Source organism: Anomaloglossus baeobatrachus, chromosome 2 (genome assembly GCF_048569485.1).
Source record: "Anomaloglossus baeobatrachus isolate aAnoBae1 chromosome 2, aAnoBae1.hap1, whole genome shotgun sequence".
NCBI classification, from domain to species: domain Eukaryota; kingdom Metazoa; phylum Chordata; class Amphibia; order Anura; family Aromobatidae; genus Anomaloglossus; species Anomaloglossus baeobatrachus.
This window is the reverse complement of record NC_134354.1, coordinates 726,502,581-726,530,262: the sequence shown is the minus strand read 5'-3', so window position 1 is coordinate 726,530,262 and position 27,682 is coordinate 726,502,581. Positions and strand designations below refer to the sequence as shown.

The 27,682-nt window shown below is 47.4% G+C and overlaps 1 protein-coding gene across 1 annotated transcript in view; it reads right to left on the bottom strand.

Moving 5' to 3' along the window:
- SLC46A3 (solute carrier family 46 member 3) overlaps positions 1 to 27,682 on the bottom strand; it is a 61,567-nt gene that overhangs the window by 24,535 nt on the left and 9,350 nt on the right. Inside the window, exons 2-3 of the mRNA XM_075334620.1 lie at positions 16,934 to 17,182; positions 138 to 1,005 (exon numbers count right to left, since the gene is read on the bottom strand). Coding sequence (XP_075190735.1) covers positions 138 to 1,005; positions 16,934 to 17,125 — 1,060 coding nt within the window. The 5' untranslated portion in view covers positions 17,126 to 17,182. The remainder of the gene's footprint in view (positions 1 to 137; positions 1,006 to 16,933; positions 17,183 to 27,682) is intronic.

Genomic DNA, 27,682 nt, shown 5'->3' with positions numbered 1-27,682 from the left:
ATTATCAGTGGGTCTCCCAATGATCAATGCTACAAAAAACAAATATTGATAGTATATTCATTGCTCAAAATAATGTGATGCATAATACTATGTGGGATGTCATATTTTAGAAAAACAGGGCCTACAGTAAAACTTACCCAACATCATGGTGACTGTTGTGGTGGCAAAGGCAGCCATAGTAATGCCTCCAATGCAGGACGCTATTCCAATCAGGACGATGTAGGCATCCTTCAGACAACGGGTAAAGAGGAAAACACCAATAAAGCTTATAACAAAGCACAAAGTGGACAGGGCAGACCCCCATCCGACTCGTACTGGATCCCAACAGAGAGGAGAGTCCAACTCGTAAAGGGTGAAGAGACTCACGGCTCCAAAATTTGAAAACAGATAAGACATGAAAGCAAACATGAGCATGCTAATGGCCACCCGCTTCTTGCAGGATGCATGCTTAAAAAGCAGAAAAACTCCAGAGAAAAGCTCCTTGAAGCCTTCTTTACTCATCACGTTCTGCTGAAATTCCGATCTTTTCACAGTCTCTTCTAGTATAAAAAGGATATATAAAATATTGAGGATGTGCAGAAGAGCTGGAAGCATAAAGGACCACTTAAATCCCAACGCTCTGAGTATATACCCAGAGGTGATCCCCGCCACTCCGCTCGACACCCCAAGGACCATGTCAATAAAAGCAATGCGTATGTTCTTCTTCTGCATGTCTTTAGCTATGTCCGCTATGTAAGAGAAGCATCCACCAATAAATGTGGCAAATCCACCCAGGAATCCACTGAAGACAGCGGACACATATAAGATTTCAAGAGGCAGATCAAAGAAAGAAGCTGAGCAGTAAGCACCGATTGTCAATAAGGCACCTAGGGAGGGCAGCAGCAACGAGGCTTTGCGCCCATGTTGATCACCGTACGACACCAGGATTAACGCCATTAACAGACTTGGGATAAGTGAACTTAAATCCAGAGTTGTATAGAAGGCGGACGCTCGCTTCTGGACCTCCTGAAAGAAAACGAGAGAAAAAAAGTATTTTTAGCGTTAAAATGACTCACTAAAAAAAATCTCCAAAAATCAATAATACTTGTATGTAAGATATCATCTGGTAGAGTTCCTAACGCACGCATGTCTTGTCATACATACAGGACCCTACGTTTAGGTTGTTTTCACACATTTGATTACTTTTGATCTTTTTGTTTTTCACCACCTAGGGCGTTCATTTTTCATAAATGCTAAGAAAAAGCAATGAAGCCCAAGAGGGAGTACCCCACCTTGGCAGCTGTACTACCATGTTTACCCGAAAATAAGCCCTAGCATGATTTTACAGGTTTTTTTCTGCCACTAGTCTGTACATTAGTCTATTTGGCCTCGGCAGTTTCCATCTTCTGCCACTAGTCTGTACATTAGTCTATTTGGCCTCGGCAGTTTCAATCTTCTGCTACTAGTCTGTACATTAGTCTATTTGGCCTGGGCAGTTTCCATCTTCTGCCACTAGTCTGTACATTAGTCTTTTTGGCCTCGGCAGTTTCCATCTTCTGCTACTAGTCTGTACATTAGTCTATTTGGCCTGGGCAGTTTCCATCTTCTGCCACTAGTCTGTACATTAGTCTTTTTGGCCTCGGCAGTTTCCATCTTCTGCCACTAGTCTATTTGGCCTCGGCAGTTTCCATCTTCTGCCACTAGTCTGTACATTAGTCTTTTTGGCCTCGGCAGTTTCCATCTTCTGCCACTAGTCTGTACATTAGTCTTTTTGGCCTGGGCAGTTTCCATCTTCTGCCACTAGTCTGTACATTAGTCTTTTTGGCCTCGGCAGTTTCCATCTTCTGCCAATAGTCTATTTGGCCTCGGCAGTTTCCATCTTCTGCCACTAGTCTGTACATTAGTCTTTTTGGCCTCGGCAGTTTCCATCTTCTGCCACTAGTCTGTACATTAGTCTTTTTGGCCTCGGCAGTTTCCATCTTCTGCCACTAGTCTGTACATTAGTCTTTTTGGCCTCGGCAGTTTCCATCTTCTGCCACTAGTCTGTGAGTTTTTGCTTAGCTTTTGGGGGATTTTTATTCTTCTTTATGTTGTTGTTTTTTGGCGTATGCTTGAACTATAAGCCGTACTCCAAATATAAGCCCTAGTTACAGTCAGGGCCGGCGTTAGGGGGAATCAAACTGGGTAATTTCTCAGGGATCCCACTCTATAAGCGAGCCCAGCAGTTGGAATTATGTTAAGATTGTTTAAGGCCCTTTGATGACTTCACAGTCATGTGACATGATGTAACCAAAGGTCTCCTAATTGCTGGAGTCTAAGGCCCGTTTCACACGTCAGTGAAAAACACTGACGTTTTTCACTGGCGTGTAAAACACGCACATGTCCCTGCGTGTGCCGTGAATCACGGCACACGTGGGTTGTCTAAGTGCAATCCGGGCTCCGTTCTCCGTGGCCCGAGATTGCACTTAGAGATTAACTCACCTGCGCCCGCTCCTGCTCTCCATGGTGCTGATCGATCCCGCGGTGCAGCATCCGGCCAGCGCTGACCCCCGCAGCAGCTGCTTCCGGGTCGGCTGTGTCGCGCATCATGAATATGCGCGACAATAATGAGCCGGCTCAGAAGCAACAAGCTGCACGGGCTGCAGAGGACATCGCTGGACGCCGGGTGAGTTAAAATGTTTTTTATTTTGAAAGCACGTTTTTTTCCGGCACGTGTTTCACGGACCACACCACTGCGTGGTCCGTGGGACATCAGTGATGCCAGAAAAAAAATGGACATGTCTCCGTGCGGCAATCACGCACACGCGGGTACGCTGCACGGAGACACGTGCAGTGTAAAATCACTGACGTGTGAGCAGACCCATTCATTATAATGGGTCTGCGCATGTCAGTGATTCTGGTACGTTTAAAAAAAAAGCACAAACGTCCCAGAATCACTGACATGTGAAAGGGGCCTAAAAGAACTGAACAGGAGACAGGCATTAGTGGGAGGGGAAAGCAAACTGGGTAATTTCACAGGGCCCCCATTCTCCTAGGGGGTCCCAGCGTTTATATTCTGATCATAAGACAGGTAGCATTTGGTGTTTGCGTATTCGGTCCATAAAGCAAAATCCCTGGAAGATAGTCTTATGATTCTTAAAATCACTGGGAGAAAGAATAATCAAAATACCAATACTTGGCTTACAGTAATGGTTAATTACAAATGCAGTTGACCGAAGTGCGGCTTATGCAATTTTATGTTGAAAACTTCTAAATTTTTCTTCCCAGTATAATAAACACTTATCAAAAACGCCTTTATAAACTGTAATACGGCTTGTGATTTATTTAACAATGTCTCAGGAATGCAATGTCCAGTATGTGGGATGGACAAGTCTCAAGTTAAAAATTAGGATATTGGAACTTGTCCATGATGCCTTTCCCAACCCATTCTCCAGATTGTCAAAACATTTTCTTGAAAAACATAATTGAAATCTTTCTTCCCTAAAAATCATTTGGATTGAAAAAGTTACCAGATCATCAAGAGAGGGGGATTGGAAAAAAATATGACTTAAGGCAAGGCTGTCAAGATAGTACTGAAGTGACTGGGAATCGGGACTCCTAAAGTGACCATCAGGCTATGGGAGCCCCTAACTGTCCCTTATCCCAGGTACCAGTCACACGCATGGTTATGGTCACACGTGTGTCATACGTGTGTCTCACCTGTGGCATCCGTGTTTGCATACGTGTGACAGGTACCGGAGAAAACATGGGTCTGTGAAATAAAAAGATTTTTCATATTTACCTGCAGTCTCCCGCTCATGACCGACGCTCATTATATACATCGATTATTCACCGCACTCCGGAAGCCGGAGCATCGCGGGTACAGCACCGCCGGGGACAGCACCGCCGAGGACAGAACCGCCGAGGACAGCACCGCGGGGACAGCACCACGGGGACAGGTGAGTATTCTACAAGCACAGTGACATCCAGGAGGTCATTGGAGTTCCCAATGAACTCTGCTGACATCCTGATGACCCACCGTGACACCTGCGCTACAGCTTCACGGGTTCATCAGAGTTCATTGGGAACTGTGAGTCCCCGATGCTGTCCCCGCAGTGTTCTGGCTTCCAGGTCCTTACCACACACACACACACACACACACACACACACACACACACACACACACACACACACACACACACACACTTATACACTGAGCACATGTAAACACACATGTGTATACACACAAAGCAGACACACACACATGAATACACAGAGCGCATACACACATAGCGCACATGCATGTATACACTGAACACACACACACACACACACTCTGCTGTATACTCACCCAGCGATGCGGTCCCCAGCACTGAAGTCCCCAGCGCTGTCCTCGCTTCCAGCTCCACAGTGCACTGAATATTCAGTGAGTATAATGAGCGGCGATAAGGAGCGGGAGGCAGCAGAGCCGGAGACAGCATTGCTGGAGAGAGGTAAATATAGAAAATATTTTCATTAAAAAGACCCATATTTTCTCCGGTATGTTTTCCACTGATGTCACACGGATCACATCAGTGTGCGATCTGTGTGACATCCGTGCTGCGGAGATGCCTGCGTGTGTGCGTGCGGGGTCATGAAAGGTCCCACGGTCCGTGTGCAAACACGGACGTGTGAGGTACATCATAGAATAACATGGGTACGTGTGACATCCGTGTTAAAAACGGATGTCACACGTACCTAAAACACGGATGTCTGAAACCAGCCTAAACAATACAGAAGCACCGGTGGCATGTGAGACTCTGCAGTGTGAACAGAGTCTGAAGTCGCCATGACACCTGATACGTACAGAGTTGCTCACTGCAAGACAGAGGCTTAATGGATCCTTAAATTGAATCCTAGACATCCTAATAGTTTCAACTATATGCAGCACAGGGGCCCTGGGTTAGAATCCCACCAAGGACAACATCTGCAAGGAGTTTGTATGTTCTCCCCGTGTTTGCGTGGGTTTCCTCCGTGTTCTCCGGTTTCCTCCCACACTCCAAAAACATACAGATAGGGGCTTTAGATTGTGAGCCCCAATGGGGACAGTGTTCCTGATGTATATAATGCACTGCGGAATATGTTAGCGCTATATAAAAATAAATAAAAAAAAGAGAAAGAACCAAAGAACTCATTTATTGTACTTGTATTGAGTGATTAATTTTCGTAGTGACCTGTATCAAAAATTATTTGTTTTTTGTTTTTGTGTTATATTTCTTGTATGTTACATATACAGTGCCTACAAGTAGTATTCAACCCCCTGCAGATTTAGCAGGTTTACACATTCGGAATTAACTTGGCATTGTGACATTTGGACTGTAGATCAGCCTGGAAGTGTGAAATGCACTGCAGCAAAAAAGAATGTTATTTCTTTTTTTTTTTTTTTTTTTTTAAATTGTGAAAAGTTTATTCAGAGGGTCATTTATTATTCAACCCCTCAATCCACCAGAATTCTGTTTGGTTCCCCTAAAGTATTAAGAAGTATTTCAGGCACAAAGAACAATGAGCTTCACATGTTTGGATTAATTATCTATTTTTCCAGCCTTTTCTGACTAATTAAGACCCTCCCCAAACTTGTGAACAGCACTCATACTTGGTCAACATGGGAAAGACAAAGGAGCATTCCAAGGCCATCAGAGACAAGATCGTGGAGGGTCACAAGGCTGGCAAGGGGTACAAAACCCTTTCCAAGGAGTTGGGCCTACCTGTCTCCACTGTTGGGAGCATCATCCGGAAGTGGAAGGCTTATGGAACTACTGTTAGCCTTCCACGGCCTGGACAGCCGTTGAAAGTTTCCACCCGTGCCGAGGCCAGGCTTGTCCGAAGAGTCAAGGCTAACCCAAGGACAACAAGGAAGGAGCTCCGGGAAGATCTCATGGCAGTGGGGACATTGGTTTCAGTCAATACCATAAGTAACGTACTCCACCGCAATGGTCTCCGTTCCAGACGAGCCCGTAAGGTACCTTTACTTTCAAAGCGTCATGTCAAGGCTCGTCTACAGTTTGCTCATGATCACTTGTAGGACTCTGAGACAGACTGATTCAAGGTTCTCTGGTCTGATGACACCAAGATCGAGATCTTTGGTGCCAACCACACACGTGACGTTTGGAGACTGGATGGCACTGCATACGACCCCAAGAATACCATCCCTACAGTCAAGCATGGTGGTGGCAGCATCATGCTGTGGGGCTGTTTCTCAGCCAAGGGGCCTGGCCATCTGGTCCGCATCCATGGGAAGATGGATAGCACGGCCTACCTGGAGATTTTGGCCAAGAACCTCCGCTCCTCCATCAAGGATCTTAAGATGGGTCGTCATTTCATCTTCCAACAAGACAACGACCCAAAGCACACAGCCAAGAAAACCAAGGCCTGGTTCAAGAGGGAAAAAATCAAGGTGTTGCAGTGGCCTGGTCAGTCTCCTGACCTTAACCCAATTGAAAACTTGCGGAAGGAGCTCAAGATTAAAGTCCACATGAGACACCCAAAGAACCTAGATAACTTGGAGAAGATCTGCATGGAGGAGTGGGCCAAGATAACTCCAGAGACCTGTGCCGGCCTCATCAGGTCTTATAAAAGACGATTATTAGCTGTAATTGCAAACAAGGGTTATTCCACAAAATATTAAACCTAGGGGTTGAATAATAATTGACCCACACTTTTATGTTGAAAATTTATTAAAATTTAACTGAGCAACATAACTTGTTGGTTTGTAAGATTTATGCATCTGTTAATAAATCCTGCTCTTGTTTGAAGTTTGCAGGCTCTAACTTATTTGCATCTTATCAAACCTGCTAAATCTGCAGGGGGTTGAAGACTACTTGTAGGCACTGTACATGTAGCTATATATATATATATATATATATATATATATATATATATATATATATATATGTGTGTGTTCTATGCTTATTGGATGTTCATTAGTTGCCAAATGCCATCCTTGTTGTATTCTCCTTTTCATTGTTGTGTCAATTCATTTGTATATGTATGCGAATATAATCTCTTCACTGGCTTCCCATTGCCCAAAGACTCAGTTTCAAAACTCTAAGGGGCACTTTGCACACTACGACATAGCAAGCCGATGCTGCGATGCCGAGAGCGATAGTCCCCGCCCCCGTCGCAGCTGCGATATCATTGTGATAGTTGCCGTTGTGAACATTATCGCTACAGCAGCTTCACATGCACTCACTTGCCGTGCGACGTTGCTCTGGCCGGCGACCCACCTCCTTATTAAGGGGGCGGGTCGTGCGGCGTCACTGCGACGTCACACGGCAGGCGGCCAATAGGAGCGGAGGGACGGAGATGAGCGGGATGTAAACATCCCGCCCACCTCCTTCCTTCCACAACATCCTACGGGAGCCACGGTGACGCAGGTAGGAGATGTTCCTCGCTCCTGCGACTTTACACACAGCGATGTGTGCTGCCGCAGGAGCGAGGAACAACATCGGACCGTCGCGTCAGCATAATTATGGATTTCGCCGACGCTGCACCGATGATACGATTACGACGCTTTTGCGCTCGTTAATCGTATCATCTAAGATTTACACACTACGATATCGCCTGCAATGCCGGATGTGCGTCACTTTCAATTTGACCCCACCGACATCGCACCTGCGATGTCGTAGTGTGCAAAGTGCCCCTAACCATGACCTACAAACAAAGCCATCCTCAACCTGTCTCCATCATAGATCTGTGACCTAGTCTCCCGGTACTTACCTGCACGTAACCTCCGATCCTCATAAGATTTCCTTCTCTACTCCTCTCTGATCTCCTCTTCCCACATTCACATTCAAGATTTCTCCTATGCATCCCCCATACTCTGCAATTTTCTGCCCCAACATATTAGGTTCTCGTCTACTGTGGAAACCTTCATAAGGAACCTGAAGGCCCACCTCCTCCGACAAGCCAACAACCTGCCGTAACCCTCAGTCCAGTAGACCACTGCGCAACCAGCTCTGTCCTCACCTATTGTACCCTGACCCATTCCCTGTAGACTGTGAGCCCTCGCGGGCAGGGTCCTCTCTCCTCCTGTAGACTGTGAGTCCTCGTGGGCAGGGTCCTCTCTCCTCCTGTACCTGTCTGTTTTGTACTGTAAATGATTGTTGTACTAGTTTTTATGTATATCCTTTTCCACTTGTAAAGCGCCATGGAATTAATGGTGCTATAATAATAGTAATAAGTAATAATAATAATAATAACCCACAGTCCACTATACCACCGCACAATCTCCTCCACCCTCACTTACTGTATCCTCACCCATCCCCTGTAGACTGTGAGCCCTTGTGGGCAGGGTCTCTCTGCTGTAACAGCCTGTGCCTTGAATTGTTCACCATTATTATACTTATGTATGTATGCCTTTTTTTCACATGTAAAGCGCCATGGAATAAATGGTGCTATAATAATAAACAACAACAACCACAGCAGCAGGTGATGACATTGCTCGGACCAGCCGTATAACTAGGTAATTGTGGTTGTTGCTGTGTATTTTGCATGTTTACTACAGACTTTGCTGACAATATGAGATCAGTCCATAGCGCTGATCTTCAAGTTTAGAAGGCGCTAGCTGTTTTGTATAAAACAGCATTATTATAGAGTCGTTTGATATCAGATTTCAAACATTTTTACCAAGCAAATAACACAATGCATGAAGGCGTTAGAAGGGACCAGAACAAACCAAGTTATTAAAGGGAAACTACAATAAAAGATATGTTATTTGGCAAATTTTAGCAGCATTGGTTGGCAAGAATCCGCCCATATGTGTTTGTGCCCTTCTACCAACAAGTGATGTGAGTTCCCTAAAGACCTTGGCAAATTGTATTCATCCAGACAAAGGAGCATCTAACCAATGTGGCAGTGATGGTATATTTAAAAACTACAAAAATCTAATATATAAAGCTGAGTGTGTGTGTGTGTGTGTCACGCTCCCCGGGTCCTCTGCTCCGCTCCCCGGGTCCTCTGCTCCGCTCCCCGGCTCACCTGCCACGCTCCGCGCTCTCCAGCCTCCAGTGCCCACGCTTCCCAAGCCTCCAGGTTCCCGCTCCCGGCGCCCGTCGGCTTCCCAGTCCCTGGCCGGCTCTGCTGCGTCCTCCTCTCAGCTTCCTGCCCTGGCTTCTGGCACCCGGGCCGCGCGCATGCGCATTAGGGCGCGCGCGCGGTCACTGACCCTTTCTTAAAGGGCCCGTGTCCACTGACAGGAAATGATGCATACAGGTACAGGGTATAAAGGGGGTTAATGTCCAAGGGAGCGGGGCCTGTTCTTCGTGTTTTCCCAAGCTAGGAGTCAGGTCTCCTTGTGTTTCTGTGAGATACTCACCTCTCTGTCTTCTAGAGCCGATCCTGCATCGCCATCCGGTCCTGCTGTATCTCGAACCCCGAACGCTGCCCATCTGCCATCCTGACAGTCCGTACCATCTCGGTTCCCTGCGGTGACCCGTCATCTCGCTCCAACGGTTCCGGACCCCGCCAGACATCATCACGGCTTCCGAACCTGAGCTCCGTCACCCGGACCACCATCAGTGACCTCGTGGTCCCAGGGACTTCTCCATTGTGTTCCAGTGCACGGACTGTCCTGCTACCTAAAGTGCTCCGGCTACCGGACTCCTTTCCCTCATCGGGGAGTTCGGCCCAGTGGATCCACCTCCCGGGTCTGTCCGTCCATCTGGCCCTAACAGTGTGTGTGTGTGTGTGTGTGTGTGTGTGTGTGTGTGTGTGTGTGTGTGTGTGTGTGTCCGGGATTGGCATGTTTTGAGGGGAAATTTTAACCCCGCGCTTTACAGTTATTCACCAAAAAACCTGCCTCCATTAAAGCGAATGGAGCTGGGAGCCACAGTGCAGCCAGAACTTCAGAAGAATGCGCAGCCACGCCCTTAAATGGAATGTTGGCGTGTCACAATGCAGCCAGAGAAAGAGACAGACACAGACAGGGAAAGAGGCAGACACAGACAGGGTAAGAAATAGACATAGACAGGGTAAGAGACAGACACAAAGAGACAGACACAGACAAAGAGACAGATACAGGGAAAGAGAGGGAAAGAGAGAGACAGGGAAAGAGAGAGACAGGTTAAGAGACAGACAGACAGGTAAAGAGACAGACACAAAGACAGACACAGGGAAAGAGACAGAGACAGACACAGGGAAACAGAGAGACAGGGAAAGAGAGGGAAAGAGACATACAGGGTAAGAGACAGACAAAGACAGGTAAAGAGACAGACAAAGAGACAGACACAGGGAAAGAGACAGAGGGAAAGAGACAGACAGGGAAAGAGAAGGAGAGAGAGACAGGGAAAGAGAGGGAAAGGGAAAGAGACAGACAGGGAGTGACAGAAATAGATAGACAGACAGGGAAAGAGATAGACAGACAGGGAGAGATTGAGACAGACAAAGAAAGAGATAGTCAGAGACAGACAGGGAAAGAGACAGACAGACAAAGAGATAGAGAGAGAGACAGAGAGATATGTACAGAGGGGGAGACAGACAGAGAATGGGAGAGAAACAGAGAGACAGTTACTATCCCGGGCGTTAATATATTCTAATTATACATTCTATCCCGGGAATGTTAATACATTCTATTTTGTTAACAACAGTTATTAACCCAGGAGAAGCCGGGTAGTACAGCTAGTAATAAATAAAAATAACTAAAAATATTAAAAACTCTCCAAAAGATGTACATGCATTTTAAACCTAAAATTAACCATCCCTTTTTTGATAATTCTGCAACATCTGTGCAACTATCATGTGCAACTGTAGAGTATAGGGATGAAAGAATAGACAAGTTCACAGGTATTTCAGTGTTACCGTAACCTCTTGCGCTCATTTGTCCGCCATCGATGGGCGTGTTTTAAGCCAGATCCACATAAAAAAAAACAAAAACAAGTATTGTGTGATGAAATTCAACATGCCTGACCTTTCTCTCCCCTGATATCATCTATCAATTAAAATGTGGTGTTGTCCAGGTTTGGGATGAAAGTCTGAAGTCACTTTATGTGACTGCAGACTTCTGAATCCTCACAGTGTGCATACAGCACGCTTTAAGGATTGTTTGGTGCTGGTGGGGAAGGCGGACGGTGATGTGACCTCAAGAATGTGATCTGCATATTTCTGGCAAAATTTTAACTACATCCACCTGGCCTTACTCAGTACAGGTGAATTGAGTGAGGTGGCACACATCTAGTCAGCACGAAACTGCATGTATGCAAATCTTATCATTGCATTTGACTACCTGCTCTCGCTCCTGGCACCAGAGAATCCTGACAGCATGAGGTGTGCGTACTATGAGGATTCAGAAGTCTGTGGTCACAAAGATATCTGGACAACATTTTAAGAGTCAGATACTGTGTTTTCCCGAACATAAGCCCTTCCCAGAGAATAAGCCCTAGCAGGAATTTTTGCCATTTTCGGAGTAAAGCTTAAATATAACCCCTTCCCCGAAAATAAGCCCTAGCTGTGGTGGTTCAATAATGAAGTGTCCAAGCAGCTAAAAAGGTAAAGAATACTGCGACACCCTTAAAAGAGAGAATACAGACCCTGCAATCATACTCACCAGACCTCACACCGGATGCTGTGGAATGTGAGGACCTGCAGTGGAACGCACACACACGGTGATACCGTACTACTCGAGGGACCTGGGATGTGGTAGAGTACAAGAACCTGTAGTGGAACGCATCGAGAACCTGTAGTGGAACACATCGATGCGTTTCACCGCAGATCTTTGCGTTCCACAGCGCTGTCGGCTGGAAGCAGTACGGTATCACTGGATGCTTCTGTGTGTGTGTGTGTGTATGTATGATGTTCATGGAATCTGGTGTGTGTATGTATGATGTTCCTGCAGTGTGTGTGTGTGTGTGTGTGTGCGCGTGCCTGAGCTGGATGCAGGGGATACCACTGTGGAGCACACAAGGACCTGCTAGGAGTGCCCGCTGTAACTTGTAGGACGACCTGGGAGTGCCTGCCTTTTTTCGGGGGGGGAGAGGAGGGGGGGTAAACTTACCCCAAACCCATGTCTTTCCAGAAATAAGCCCTACCCTGAAAATAAGCCACAACACATTTTTTTGGGGGGGAAATAATATAAGACTGTGTCTTATTTTTGGGGAAACATGGTAGATAATCAATATTCTACTACATTATTTTCACCCAATTGTTCAATCTAGTTTAGATTGTTGGTAAGTTGAATGACCTGTATACGTTTTTTGCATTGTAAACTGTACTACCAATATATTGCCATTTGGACAGTGTGTGAATACTAAAACTAGCAATCCCCCAGAAAACGCCCTTATCAGCCATCAACAGCATGGCTGCTGATGAGCACTCCTCCGAGATAACCTGCAGTAAGCCTGTGCTGCCATTACATGCTCCTGGTTATACTCAATATACCCATCAGCTGCTGTGTGCAAACATTACACACCGACTTCTCAGAAATAAACTGACAGTGAATATCACATGCCGTCCTCCTCCACAGCATCATGCAACTGTAAAGAGTCAGAAAAAAGAGCAATTAAAGGAACCACAGTTATGTGTACATTACAGACACTATGAAGGAGGGACGGCTGTGTGTGGGCTCAGTACAGATAGCACTGGAGGCAGGGGATTGTATATTTCACTAAATATTGTTCATAGAGAAACATTGTGTTCTTTAAGAATAATAAAAGAGCAAGATTTGAGAAACCCTTTAATAAAGCCATATCTAGGGATACGTTAGTATTATTCTCATGGGTCTTTGACTGTTGGCTGCTGGGAATGGCGAGGTGACCCAAATCATGGACGGCTCTTCATTCACTATGGAAGTTCCAAAATTAACCAAGCAAGTGTCTGGGCTGTTTTCTGAGCTCTCACTGAAGTTAATGGATCGAGCCATAAATATAACCTAGCATGTGTTTGTGGCTAATTTTGGAACGCGCATAGAAGTGAATGGAGAAATGCATACCCAGCCACCTCGCCCCAGTGGCAGAACGATGGGGCCATGTTCTTGAGAATGGTGCAGGTCCTAGTGGGAGGATTCACATCTATTAGATATATCCTGTGGATATGCCATAAATATCCATGATGAGAATACCCCATAAGAGCTCGCAAGTGCCCAGAGTGTGAGTCTAGGCCCGTCAAGTGATCCATTTTTTCTTGAACATGATGGATGACTCCAAAGCTCTGACATGGAAGGGTCAGTATTTACTGATAATTGGATCACTTGACCACCCTCTGGTAGCCTTTGACAACTGTAAAACACTGCATTTGATAAAAACAAAAATGCATCCAAAACGCATGCATTTTGGATGCGTTTTTGACAGTGCGGTCCCACAGCAATTCAGCTCTGCTACATCCTGTTCTGTCACAGCAGCACCATAGAGCATGACTGACCGCTGGAAGCAGACAGGGCCGCGCAATGAGAATGAACTCAGGTGAACCTCTGACCTAAGTGCCACGACACAGGCAGTAGTGCAGGGCCCGCAGCTGTGACATCGAAGTTCACCCGAGTTCATTGTCATCTCGTGGTTCTGTCTCTGTGTCGCAGCCTAATTTGTGCTAACAGGTGAAGGACTCCAGCTGTGACCGCAAATCACCTGAGTGACGGCACCGCTGATCGCACGGCTCACTTCAAACTCCCGGGTGATTTGCTGTCACAGGTGGAGGACTCCAACCTGAGTGACGTCACTGCTGATAGTGCTTATAGTTGCTGTGTGGCGCTCACAGAGAGCGGTCGTGCTTTAGGGCCACTCGCTGTGAGTGTCAGATGTAGCAGTGCCAGAAGCATCGTGGGAATTCGTGTGGATTACGCCGAACCTGGAGGGGTACTTGGGGATTAATAAAGTGGTAAAAGAGGGGTTTTTTTGTCTTTTATTTCAAATAAAGGATTTTTCTGTGTGTTTATTTACTTTCACTTACAGATTAGTGATGAGATGGTGTATTATAGACGCCTACTATCGCTAAGCTAGGACTTAGTGGCAGCTTGGGGCTGCCAATAACTCCTTATTACCCCGATTGCCACCGCACCAGGGCATTCGGATGAGCCGGGCAAAGTCCCGGGACTGTCGCATCTAATGGATGCGGCAATTCCGGGTGGCTGCTGGCTGATATTTTTGGGGTGGTGGGCTCCCAATAATGTGGGTCTCCCCAGTCTGAGAATAACCGCCCTCAGCTGTGTGGCTTTATCTTGGCTGGGTATCAAAATGGGGGGGGGAGGGGGAAAATCACACGCCTTTTTTTTATTTATTTATTTATTGTACTGTACGATATAGACCCGCCCATTGGTGGCTGTGATTGGTTGCAGTGATACAGCTGTCACTCAGCATTGGGGCGCGTCTGACTGCAACCAATCATAGGCGCCGGTGGGCGGGGGAAGCAGTGAATAGGAGATGAACCTAATGAGCGGCCAGCACTTTCAGAAGCAGGAGAGGCCGCGTCAGGAGAGGGAGAGAGAGAGAGAGAGGGAGAGAGAGAGGGGGAGAGAAAGAGAGAGAGAGAGAGGGAGAGAGAGACACACCGAGAGAGAGAGACCGAGACAGGCAGGCAGATATGTTCTCCCAAGGCAATATGTTCTCGCCTTGGGAGAACATATCGCCATTGCAGCTGCACTGCTATTTCAGATGGATGACATTCGAGTGTGGTCCGATTTTCACAGACTGACACAATGGAGAAGATAGGAAAAAAAGAAACATTTTATCTTCTCCACATCTGAGAAAATGTCGTTACACTCATAAGGCCACGTTCATAGGTTTAGTTTTTTGTCTCCTTATTCAGGAGTGGGTGAATAATACAGAAGTGGTGCCCGTATCTCTATTATACGTTTCCTCTGATTGTTCCACTCCTGGTTTTAGCTACAAATACTGAGGGATAATACTGAACGTGTGCACGGGGCCTAATTGATCCAATAAAATACGCTTCCTCGCCCAAGCCTTAAAGCTACCAATAGATGATCAGATATCTGATGACGTGTGATACATTATTATACACAATGCACAAGTAACCTGACTAAGACTAAACAGAATTTCAATCACATGTTTGCCTCCTACACATCATTATATGACTAAGGACGGAGGCACACAGTAAATAAAGGAGCGACAGTTTTACTGGCCGTAGTGGTTTAAGTGGATCGTCCCTTTAATTGTAGAGGCTGATAGGTAAGAGCTATGGAGGCCGATACATTGCAGACTCTATGAGGAGACCGGCTGTGTATGGACGTAGTACAGATAGCACTGGAGGGAGGGGATTATATTTTACCATATATTATATTGCAAAAACATCTTCCTATTCATGCATAAAAGAGCAAAATTCGAGAAACCTCTTTAATAAAGCCCTATCTATGGCTACATCAGTATTATGCTCTTACCGAATGGAAAAGGAAATCGTGGATATCACCGCAACTTTCTTCATAAATCAAACCGAGTCAGACAAAGGGTTAAATCTACTACACTAACACCACATCAGGGTGAGGAGTAATCACACCCTGGACACGTGTATGAAATACCATGTAAATACCCCCTAAGACACAGACAAAGCTGTAAATTAATTTTCCTAAATATGTAATAAAAAAAAACAAAAAAACTTGCAAGTGCCATAAAGGGAAGTCTCAGGCTCGCAAAGTGCTCCAGTTCTCCTCAGTAGTTACCGACCCTTCTGTTTTGGCCATACTGGATGACTACACCACTCCAGCTCTCTTCAGTAGTCCTCAACCCTTCTCTTTTGGCCATATCAGATTACTGCACCACTCCAGCTTGCCTCAGTAATCCCTGACCATTCTCTTTTGGCCATATTGAATGACTGCACCACTACAGCTCTCCTCAATAGACCTCAACCATTCTCTTTTGGCTATACCAACTGACTTTGCCACTCCAGCTCTCTTTAGTAGTCTCTGACCCTTCTCTTTAGGCCATATCAGATGACTGCACCACTCCAGCTCTCCTCAGTAGTCCTCAACCATTCTCTTTTGGCCATACCAACTGACTGCACCACTACGGCTCTCCTCAGTAGTCCCTGACCATTCTCTTTTGTCAATACCGAATGACTACACCATTGAAGCTCTTCTCAGTAGTCCTCAACCCTTCTCTTTTGGCCAAACTGGATGACTGCACAACTCCAGCTCTCCTCAGTAGTCCTTGACCATTCTCTTTTAGGGTACTTTCACACATCCGGATTTTTGCTCTGCGGCACAATACGGCGTTCTGCAGAAAAACCGCAACCGGCTTTTGTAACGCCGATTGCGGTTTTTTTTGCATTGACTTACATTAGTGCCGCATTGTGCCGTAGGGGCTTGCGTTCGGTCCGGTTTTTGCCGCATGCGGCAGATTTAGCCGATGCGGCGGCCGGATCGAACGTACCCTGCAACGTTTTTTGCTCCGGCAAAAAACACCGCATCGCGCCGCATCCGGCCGCTGCGGCGCATTTTTCAATGCATCCCTATGGAGGCCGGATGCGGCGCGATGCGGAAAAAACCGCATCCGGTCGCCGCATGCGGTATTTTCCACTGCGCATGCTCAGTAGCATGCCGCAACCGGAAAAAACCGGACCGGCCGCATGTAAAAACGTATGCAAAGGATGCGGTGTTTTCACCGCATCCGTTGCATAGTTTTCACAGCCGGATTGAGCCGCAGGGCTCAAACCGGATGTGTGAAAGTAGCCTTAGCCATATTGGATGACTACACCACTCCAACTCTCCTCAGTAGTCCTCAACCATTATCTTTTGGCCGTACTGGATGACTACACTACTCCAGCTCTCCTCAGTAGTCCCTGACCCTTCTCATTTGGCCATAATGGATGACTGCACCACTGTGATGGTAACAGAAGGTCAGTGCCTACAGAGGAGAACTGAGCACATTCTAGGCCTTTTTCTCAACAATGCTTTATGTTTATGCATGTCTGTACAGATCATAAAATTGCAATTACTTGCGGTCATCAATGTTGTTAGTTTGCAGGGCATAAAGCGACCAGCAGACTTCTAGCACATTCTTACCTTCTGATGGGTATAGTTGGGGTTACTTTGGTTTGTTTCACAATGCGATATGTTGTCGCTGTAGAAGACGCTGGAATTGAACTCATCCTCCCAGAATCTCTGGTACACGTACTGCTGCATCAAAGGGTAACTGGCAAAGCTGGCAAAGCAGTAGATGGCCATGACCGGCTCCACCAAATACAGGAGGCCCATCTTTAGTTCTGATTCTTTCGCAGAGGGTCAATCACATGTCTATAGTGTTTCCGCTGCCTGCAATAAGAAGTATTTGTTATTACGTGCCATATAAATGCATCATCTCTTATCAATAAAAATTTGCACATTTATATCAGTTACATTAATTCAGATTTAAATCTGAAAATAAGGAGCACTAATAGTGTAATACTAGATGGATAGGTACGGTATATAGGAATATACACTCACCGAATTTGGTTGTGAAAGTCACAACCACTAGTGCGCATGAGATACTGGCGTCTGCTGCAGCTCCACGTGGATGAATATTCAAAATGGAGTAGAGAAGGGGTTAAAGCCGCGCATCAGCCAAAATGAAGATGTGGAAATGTTGATGATAATGAACTATCTTTTTATTCCATAGGTTTATGCGTTTCGAGGTGAAAACCTCTTCCTCAGGACCAGTACATCAACAGAAGACTTCTGTTGATGTACTGGTCCTGAGGAAGAGGTTTTCACCTCGAAACGCGTAGACCTGTGGAATAAAAAGATAGTTCATTTGCGTTTATGAAAATATAAAAAATTTGAACATTTCACAAATTTTCAATTTGTATGCCCTTAAATCAGATATTTATTAACTTCTTTGTGAAGCATAACTAACAATTCCCACAGGTCTCCTTTTCCTCAGCACCATTTTTGAAATATAATTTTTTTTGTTAGGAAGTTAGAAGGGTTATACATTTACTAGCAATTTCTCATTTTTCCCAAAAAAATTTACAAAACCAAGTTTTCTTTTAGGGGCACATCACATTTCAAGTGATTTTAAGTGGACTATGTGACAGATAATACCCAAAAGTGACCCAAAATTTAACTTTTACCCCATATACAAAAGTTGATGTAGCCCCAATTTTTAATTTTCCCAAGGGTAACAGGAGAAAATGGACCCCTGTGCAATTTCTCCTCAGTACAGTGATACCTCATATGAGGTGGAAACTACTTTTGGGCGCATGGCAGGGCTCAGAATGGAAGGAGAGCCATTTGAGTTTTGGAACACAAAATTACCATATTTTTCAGATTATAAGACGCACTTTTCCTCCCAAAAAATTGGGTGGAAAATGAGGGGCGCATCTTATAATCCACATGTACATTACCGGGAGGTGGAGAATGGGCGATCTGCTGGCTGTAGGTGCTGTGCTGGCTGTGTGAGGACGGTGCTGCAGGCGGTGCGGTGGGTGTCCCAGATGCTCTGTCACCTTCAAATAATGGCGCCCGGAGTTGATGCTTGTACAGATTGAGCTGTCAGCTCAAGATCTCATCCGCACACACACCGCCTCCGGCCCATTGATGTCCCAGCGACGGACTTCAGGAAAATGGCACCCAGGGGTGGCGCGTGCGCAGATGAGATCTCGGCTTGTCATTGATCCGATATCTCAATCTGTGCACCATTTCTTTAAAACCTTCACCTCCGACAGAGCATTTGGGACACCCGTCACATTGCCTGCAGCATCACTCTACTCCATCACCGCGTCTGCCTCCTGTGACCCCTCTCCACCAGTAAGACACCACCTAAGACAGACCCCTTTCTTTTTTTTAACTTTTTTTTTCCTCTAAATTTGGGGTGCGTCTTATAAAACAAACCATACGGTAGCTAGAATAGATAGACGTCATGTTGCATTTCCAGTCCCTGATGTGCCCGAACATTGTAAACCCCCACAAGTGACCCCATTTAAGAAACTATGCCCCTCAATGAATTAATCTAGAGGTGTGGTGTGCACTTTGAACCTACAGGTGTTTCACAGAATTGCATAACGTTGAGCCATGAAAACAAATGGAAAAAATAAATACCACAAAATAAATGAAGAATCCAGGAGATGTACATCTGTGATTTTCCTTGATGAAGTACACTACAATCTCCAAAACGTGTAGAATAAAACACTGTTCAAACTTCAGAAGTCTCCTGGATCCTTCATTACGGCGCGGATGGTTAACCCTTTCTTTTTCCCATATGATCAAAACTACAGCAAGCAACCCAACAAGCCAAATCTTTCTAGGGAGGGTGTCGGCTCCTACAATAGGTGGCAAAAATCTAGTGACTGATCACCAGCCTGAGCCGTTTTTATGCCCTTACAACCACTTTAAAATGATCAAAACATATAAAGGTAATCCAAAGCATTAGCAGAATATGAACTATTGAGAATGATCACATTGTAAAACCTCGCTGAGTAAGTAGAGAAATCTAATGCAGCCAATTTTGTCTGCCAACTTCCTTTAAGCATCAGACAAAAAGGGGAACTGTGAAATCTGTTTTACACGCTTTATTCAATAAAAGAATGGGGTTTGTGGAAAAAATCTGTAAGTGAAAAGAAAAAAAAATTATATAATATATATATATATATATATATATATATATATATATATATATATGTACACACACACAGTCATATTTTGCAAAAATAACAGCCTCTAGTCGCTTCCTGTAGCTTTTAATGAGTTCCTGGATCCTGGATGAAGGTATATTTGACCATTCTTGTTTACAAAACAATTCCAGTTCAGTTAAGTTTGATGGTCGCCGAGCATGGACAGCACGCTTCAAATCATCCCACAGATTTTCAATGATATTCAGGTCTGGGGACTGGGATGGCCATTCCAGAACATTGTAATTGTTCCTCTGCATGAATGCCTGAGTAGATTTGGAGCGCTGTTTTGGATCATTGTCTTGCTGAAATATCCATCCCCTGCGTAACTTCAACTTCGTCACTGATTCTTGCACATTATTGTCAAGAATCTGCTGATACCGGGTTGAATCCATGCGACCCTCAACTTTAACAAGATTCACGGTGCCGGCATTGGCCACACAGCCTCAAAGCATGATGGAACCTCCACCAAATTTTACTGTGGGTAGCAAGTGCTTTTCTTGGAATGCCGTGTTTTTTTGCCTCCATGCATAACGCCTTTTTGTATGACCAAACAACTCAATCTTTGTTTCATCAGTCCACAGGAGCTTCTTCCAAAATGTAACTGGCTTGTCCAAATGTGCTTTTGCATACCTCAGGCGACTCTGTTTGTGGCGTGCTTGCAGAATCGGCTTCTTTCGCATTTGTGGCGCCCTGGACAAGCCAGGGGCCACAGAGAACAACACCAACACACCCCACACTCCCGGTCAGGCACACCGAAGTCAGACTAAAACCCTTGTTGCGTTCCTCCAGGGGCTGATGTTCACACCAGGGGGTGGGCCAGGCGGTTGGTCCCGCCCACCGAGGAGTTCACAGTCCTAGAGGCAGGAAAAGTAAGCAGATGAGTTGAGGAGTGGAGAGAGATTGAGTTTGAGAGTGGAAAGTGAGAGGAAGGAAAGTGGCAAGTGAGCAGACTGAAGTTGGTCCGGGTGTGTGGCCCGGACGGATCAGCAAGGTTGGCAGACGGTGGTGACCGTCTGCAGGAGTGGCCTATCGGAGCTTACCGTAAAGACCGTGGACGGGCGGTGGCCCGGCGGTACCGGACCGGTACGCAAAGAGAAGCCAGCACCATCTGGCAGGGGCTTACGGACCCCGGCAAGACTGGCAGTCGCCGTGAATTTGCCGAATTCGTTAGCGAAGGGAACCTCCTGGGTTTCCCAGCAGCCAAGTCCCGACAGAAGGCAACAGTCCAACCGAGAGAGGGAGACACCGCCACCGCCAAGGCAACCGTTTCCCAGGGCCAGAGCCTGCGGGCAAAAGGGGCTCCTCCAGCCCATATCCAAGCTGGGGAGCGGGTTACCGGTGGGATCCCATTGGAACCGTTTACAGTACATAGGTGCAGGGAAAGGCAGTCACCACCAACCTGCCGGGAGAAACAACACCGCAGCCATCTGTGGGACCCGTCCATCCAGCCGTGTGTTTTACCGAGAACTGTGTCCTCATCATTGGCTGAGTGAGTACCACCGTGCCGTGCGGCACAGCGCTGCCCCCGCGACCCTGCACTTCGTCAGGCCCCGCAACCCGCCTGCCATCCATCCCTACCCCATCACCAGGCCCCGGGACAACCAACCCCCTACCCACGGAGGGGAGAACTAACAACAAAGCTGCTCCCCGTCATCACTCCCGGGATCCCCATCTAGAGCAGCGGTGATGTCACCAATATCACCACAACCGTGGGTGCCGTCACGGACAATAACCAAACCCCCACAATCAATCCCCACCCTTTTCACTCCCAGGCGAGGAGCGCCGCTCGAGTCCCCGGGATCCGGCCCACCGCTTGAGCCACCACCGAGCAGCGGCAGCCGCAGCAGCGGCCGGACCCGAGCAGTGGGAGAGCGCAGCGTCCCCTCCTCCGCCCGCGACAACTTGGCGTCACGAACAGGAACCTACCGTTCTACCAACTGGTGGAAGTGCGCCTTGTGTAACCGCCGGAGGTGTCCGGCCGAAAATTTGGAGAAGCCGCCATTTTGGGCGCGAAAAAATCCCGCTCGAGCGTCTCCTCGAGTAGTGGAGGCGCGAAGGCCAAAACCCCGCCCCTGTAGAGGAGGAGCCGGAAAGAGACTAAGGGGTACGCGGATGGAAGAATGGCGGCGTCCTCGAATTGGAGCGCGGGAGTACCCGCTACCGGAGCATCTAAGCTCTGGGGAAACCGAGGAGGAGTAGCCTTTGAAGACTGCGGCCCGGGTGAGCTCCCCGCCGGGACTGCCGCGTGGCTGGAGCGGGAGCTGGGCCGGTTCTGCTTGAAGGTGAGGGCGCAGAGCCTGCAGCAGCTGCTGGATTGGAAGGCGGAGATGCGCAGGATGGTTGCCGTAGTGGGGGCCCGGGAGCAAGGGGCCGCTGCGACCGTGCCGCGTCGCGACCAGTCCACCCAAACCCCAGAACCAGCCCTGATTGCATGGGAGTCGGGGGCCGGCACCGCATCCGGAGGTCCGGAGGGAATGTCGCTGATGGAGGAGGGGGTTCCGACCACGCTGCCCCCGCCACCGTTCTTAACGGCCGTCAGTGGTTCTGGACTGAACTGCCTGTGGAAGGAGAACCCAATGTACCGTCCGGTCCCCGAGTGGGCCGACCCCCTGCGGTGGTAGTCGCTCCGAAGTCAGCGAAGCCCCGCTGCAAGTTGTCCCCCGTTGGGACCACAAGTGTTAAAAGTACCGTTTGAAAAAGAATGAAAAAGAATGATTACCGGAGAACATTTACCTGATTTGCTGCTTGATTAGAACCGGTCGTTGACGGCAACTGGTCCCCGTTGGGACCCCCTTTTCAAATTATGCGTAGAAACTACTACGAACAGGCCCGAGAACTAGCAGGGCAACCACAAACTTGTGGCATGTAAATAAAAATGTTTTATGGCTAAACCGTAACCGCCTCCGGAGAGGGAGATTGGAGGAAGGGCCCGCAGTGGAGCAGGCTGGGGCCCAGCCACCACCGGAACCGGTGGCGATCCTCTGGGGATTTCAGGGGTTCCCCATGGACGTGGGTCCCCTGAAAAGGACAGGACCCGCTCGGGCAACTTGTGCTGGACTGGGGTCAAGGGGTGCTGCCTGTTTGCTTAGGGGCAGCATCAGGGCCAGGTTGCTTGGGTGGGAGAGAGCGGAAGCCGTAACCGTTACGCAACGTTTAAGTAAGAGTACCTCCCGATGTGGGAAGATGTTATTTTAATTGTAATCTCTGTTTTACCGTTTATCTTTTCAGTTGTGAAAATAAAACCGGTGATAGACGGGCAGCCCGCGGACTGTCTGCATTTTACTAAGGGGGAATGTGGCGCCCTGGACAAGCCAGGGGCCACAGAGAACAACACCAACACACCCCACACTCCCGGTCAGGCACACCGAAGTCAGACTAAAACCCTTGTTGCCTTCCTCCAGGGGTTGATGTTCACACCAGGGGGTGGGCCAGGCGGTTGGTCCCGCCCACCGAGGAGTTCACAGTCCTGGAGGCGGGAAAAGTAAGCAGATGAGTTGAGGAGTGGAGAGAGATTGAGTTTGAGAGTGGAAAGTGAGAGGAAGGAAAGTGGCAAGTGAGCAGACTGAAGTTGGTCCGGGTGTGTGGCCCGGACGGATCAGCAAGGTTGGCAGACGGTGGTGACCGTCTGCAGGAGTGGCCTATCGGAGCTTACCGTAAAGACCGTGGACGGGCGGTGGCCCGGCGGTACCGGACCGGTACGCAAAGAGAAGCCAGCACCATCTGGCAGGGGCTTACGGACCCCGGCAAGGCTAGGAGTTGCCGTGAATTTGCCAAATTCGTTAGCGAAGGGAACCTCCTGGGTTTCCCAGCAACCAAGTCCCGACAGAAGGCAACAGTCCAACCGAGAGAGGGAAACACAGTCACCGCCAAGGCTAAAGTTCCCAGGGCCAGAGCCTGCGGGCAAAAGGGGCTCCTCCAGCCCATATCCAAGCTGGGGAGCGGGTTACCGGTGGGAACCCATTGGAACCGTTTACAGTGCATAGGTGCAGGGAAAGGCAGTCACCACCAACCTGCCGGGAGAAACAACACCGCAGCTGTCTGTGGGACCCGCCCATCCAGCCGTGTGTTTTACCGAGAACTGTGTCCTCATCATTGGCTGAGTGAGTACCACCGTGCCGTGCGGCACAGCGCTGCCCCCGCGACCCTGCACCTCGTCAGGCCCCGCAACCCGCCTGCCATCCATCCCTACCCCATCACCGGGCCCCGGGACAACCAACCCCCTACCCACGGAGGGGAGAACTAACAACAAAGCTGCTCCCTGTCATCGCTCCCGGGATCCCCGTCTAGAGCAGCGGTGGTGTTACCAATATCACCACAACCGTGGGTGACGTCACGGACAATAACCAAACCCCCACAATCAATCCCCACCCTTTTCACTCATGGGCGAGGAGCGCCGCTCGAGTCCCCGGGATCCGGCCCACCGCTCGAGCCACCACCGAGCAGCGGCAGCCGCAGCAGCAGCGGCCGGACCCGAGCAGTGGGAGAGCGCAGCGTCCCCTACTCCGCCCGCGACACATCACTCTCCCATACAGTTTCTCCTTGTGCAACGTGCGCTGTATTGTTGACCGATGCACATTGACACCATCTTCAGCAAGATGATGCTGCAGGTCTTTGGAGGTGGTCTGTGGATTGTCCTTGACTGTTCTCACCATTCTTCTTCTCTGCCTTTCTGATATTTTTCTTGGCCTGCCACTTCTGGGCTTAACAAGAACTGTACCTGTGTTCTTCCATTTCCTTACTATGTTCCTCACAGTGGAAACTGACAGTTTAAATCTCTGAGACAACTTTTTGTACCTTCCCCTGAACAACTATGTTGAATAATCTTTGTTTTCAGATCATTTGAGAGTTGTTTTGAGGAGCCCATGATGCCACTGTTCATAGGAGATTCAAATAGGAGAACAACTTGCAAGTGGCCACCTTAAATACCTTTTCTCATGATTGGATACACCTGCCTATGAAGTTCAAAGCTCAATGAGGTTACAAAACCAATTTAGTGCTTTAGTAAATCAGTAAAAAGTAGTTAGGAGTGTTCAAATCAAGAAATTGATAAGGGTGCCCATACTTTTGCACCGGTCAAATCTTGTTTAAATGCGGATTGCACATTTTATCTTAGTACAATAAACCTCATTTCAATCCAGAAATATTACTCAGTCCATCAGTTATTAGACATATGAAACTGAAATAGCTGTTGCAAAAACCCAAATTGTTATGAAGAAAAAAGGTTAACATTAATAGGGGTGCCCAAACTTTTTCATATGACATATATATTTATATATATATATATATATATATATTATATATATATATATATATATATATATATATATATATATATATATATATATATATATATATATATATATATTACACACACACATACTGTATATCTGTATATATGGCTGTTTTATTGCAGAAATAGTGCCCCACCGGTCCACAGGATGTGTCTGGTATTGCAGCTGAGACCCATTAAGGTGAGCTGCAATAATGCCTACAGTCTGTAGACAGCTAAAATGCTGCAATGATTTTCTAATCCCTTTTAAATTTACTAATGCAGATGTTAGCAGAAGGGATGGAGTGAAATAATCCGATCCCACTGGGTGAATTTATTGAATATATGTGATCTTTTAACCAGATGCATCCTCTTAAGACAGGATGACTCCCGATAAACCCGTCCTTCCACTTCTGCCCTATTATTTACCCTGATTCATTGGTAAAAGTGATGCAAGTAGATTAGGAATCTCAGCTCTGGATACAGGTCAGTCATTTCTCCACACACCAGTGTTTCCCGGATATGGGAACCACCCTGTAGATATAGGAACACGGACGTCTGAATGAAGCCTGAGATACAGCCGAAAAAAATGTATCACCTGGTAACAAAAAAATCCTGAATGTGTGAACGCAGCCCGAAAACCTGACCGAATAATGGTATTTGTGCATTAAGTTGGGAAAAAATGTTTATTTTTACCTGCATAATTGGGGGGGTGAGCTTCGCCAATGACAATGCACCCTCACATACCTGCACATACGTGCAGACTCAGCGAGCATCATACACGTCTTATCCTAAGGCCACATTCACACTGCATCGCTCTCCCTGATCAGTGGTCCCATCAGGGCTTCCAGCCAATCCCCCGCAAAATGGGTTTCTGATGCATGCACCTACAGGAGCACTGACTATAATGGTGCAGATGGAGTCACCCTGTTCTCTGTTGTGCACCATTTTCGGGAGTATACCTTTACTGGAGGAGAACATCAGAGAACGCAGTCTGCTAGGTCTGCGTGTCCGCCTCCACTAAGCGTATACTTCCAAAAATGGTGCACGACCGAGAACAGGGTGACTCCATCTGCACCATTATAGTCAATGACCCCATGGCCGCATATGACCGAAATCCGTTTTGCAGGAGATTTAGACAGAAGACCCAACGGGACCACTGAACAGGGAGAGGAATGTGGAGCACCCCACTGGGTCTTAGGAATACTCGTCACTGGGCCGGTGAGGGTCAGGGGGTGTCACGGGTAGCCCTGCCTGGTTTCGTGACCCTGAGGTGTCCACGAAAGGGAAAGTGGAGAAGGATGAAGGGGTTGAGGATGTTGGGAGTTGTTGTCTCGTGACACCACATGTGGTACGCAGCCAGGGATTAGCCGCCGCTGCGGGTGCTGTCCTCTGCGGCGGATGATGTCGCAGCCAGGATGGTTCAGCTCCCCACAGGCGAAAGCACCCTAATAAATAGGCCGTGTGCGCAACATCTACCAATCCTGTCCTAGTGTTTCTGTTATTACCATCCCAAGAATGGATGGCCACGAGACTGTCAGCCTCAACACATCAGATTACTGGGAGATACCAACAATTCAAGTGAAATGTACGCTCATGATTATAGACATTACAAGGCACAAATAAACAGCAAACTCAGCTCTGCTACATATTTATGATCAGAAAACTGATAGCATTATGATTAGGTTGAGTTTTCTAATGCTTTTTTGGACCCAAATTATGGATTCCTCCAAAAATCAGTCAAGGAAGTATGGTGGTACAGTGGCTATGACTGTTGGCTCACAATGAAGGGGTCCTGGGGGTAGATCTGACCAAAGGCTACCTCTGCACAACGATTGTCTGCGTTTCCTCCTACACTGTAAAGATACCCTCATAGGGAATTTAGATTGGCAGCCCCATTTGGAAGACAATTTAAAGAGAACGGATCAAAAGGGCATCTTCTTGTAGTACTTTTCCCATAGCTGCCATTCATTTCGATGAGAATTAGAGGTCCCACTTTCGACTGATGCCACAGCTCCACCTCCTGTGGTGGGAGATCTTTGCAGACAGTAAAGAGCGGAGTTTAGGTTAGATCAGGAAGTTACGTACGGCAATATGTGAGCCGTTATTACAGAAGTATTTCCGGTGTGACAGCAGTAAGCACTGTACAGATCAGGGGATGGGCAGCTGGCAGAGGTGGCTCGTTCCCTCTGAGAATACATGCACGCTCAGCCCTGGGAACAGTGCATATACATGGGAGGTTGAAGTGTCAGCTGTTGGGGATCATTTCATCATTTCGGCTAGATCCCTTCCTTACGTGTATATGAGTTGCTTTCTTCAGAAGGTGCAAGATTTCCATAAACTTCAGAAGAGGACACCAGCGAGAAATGTCTCCAAGAAAGCTGCCACGTGTGTATACAGCCTTAAGCTGCTTTCACACATCCGGTTTTTGCAGTGCGGCTCAATCCAGCTCAAAAACCTATGCAACAGATGCGGCGAAACAAACGGATCCGTTGCATGTTTTTCCATGCAGCCCGTCCGTTTTTTGACGGATGCGGCTTGATACTGAGCATGCGCAGTGCAAAAAAACGCATCTGGTGGCCGGATGCGGTTTTTGGAACAGGACGCCGCATCCAGTGTCCATAGGCTTGCATTGTAAATCGCGCCGCATCGCGCCGGATCGCCACACAAAACGTGCCAGGCAACATTCCATCCGGCCGCCGCATGGGCTAAATATGCCGCATCCGGCAAAAAACAGACGCAATGCAAGGCCATGCGGCACAATACGGTGCTAATACAAGTCTATGCAGAAAAAAACACAACCGGCGGCAAAAAAAAACGGTTGCATTTTTTCTGCAAAGTGCCGTTTTGTGCCGCTCAGCAAAAACCGGATGTGTGAAAGCAGCCTTACACTGA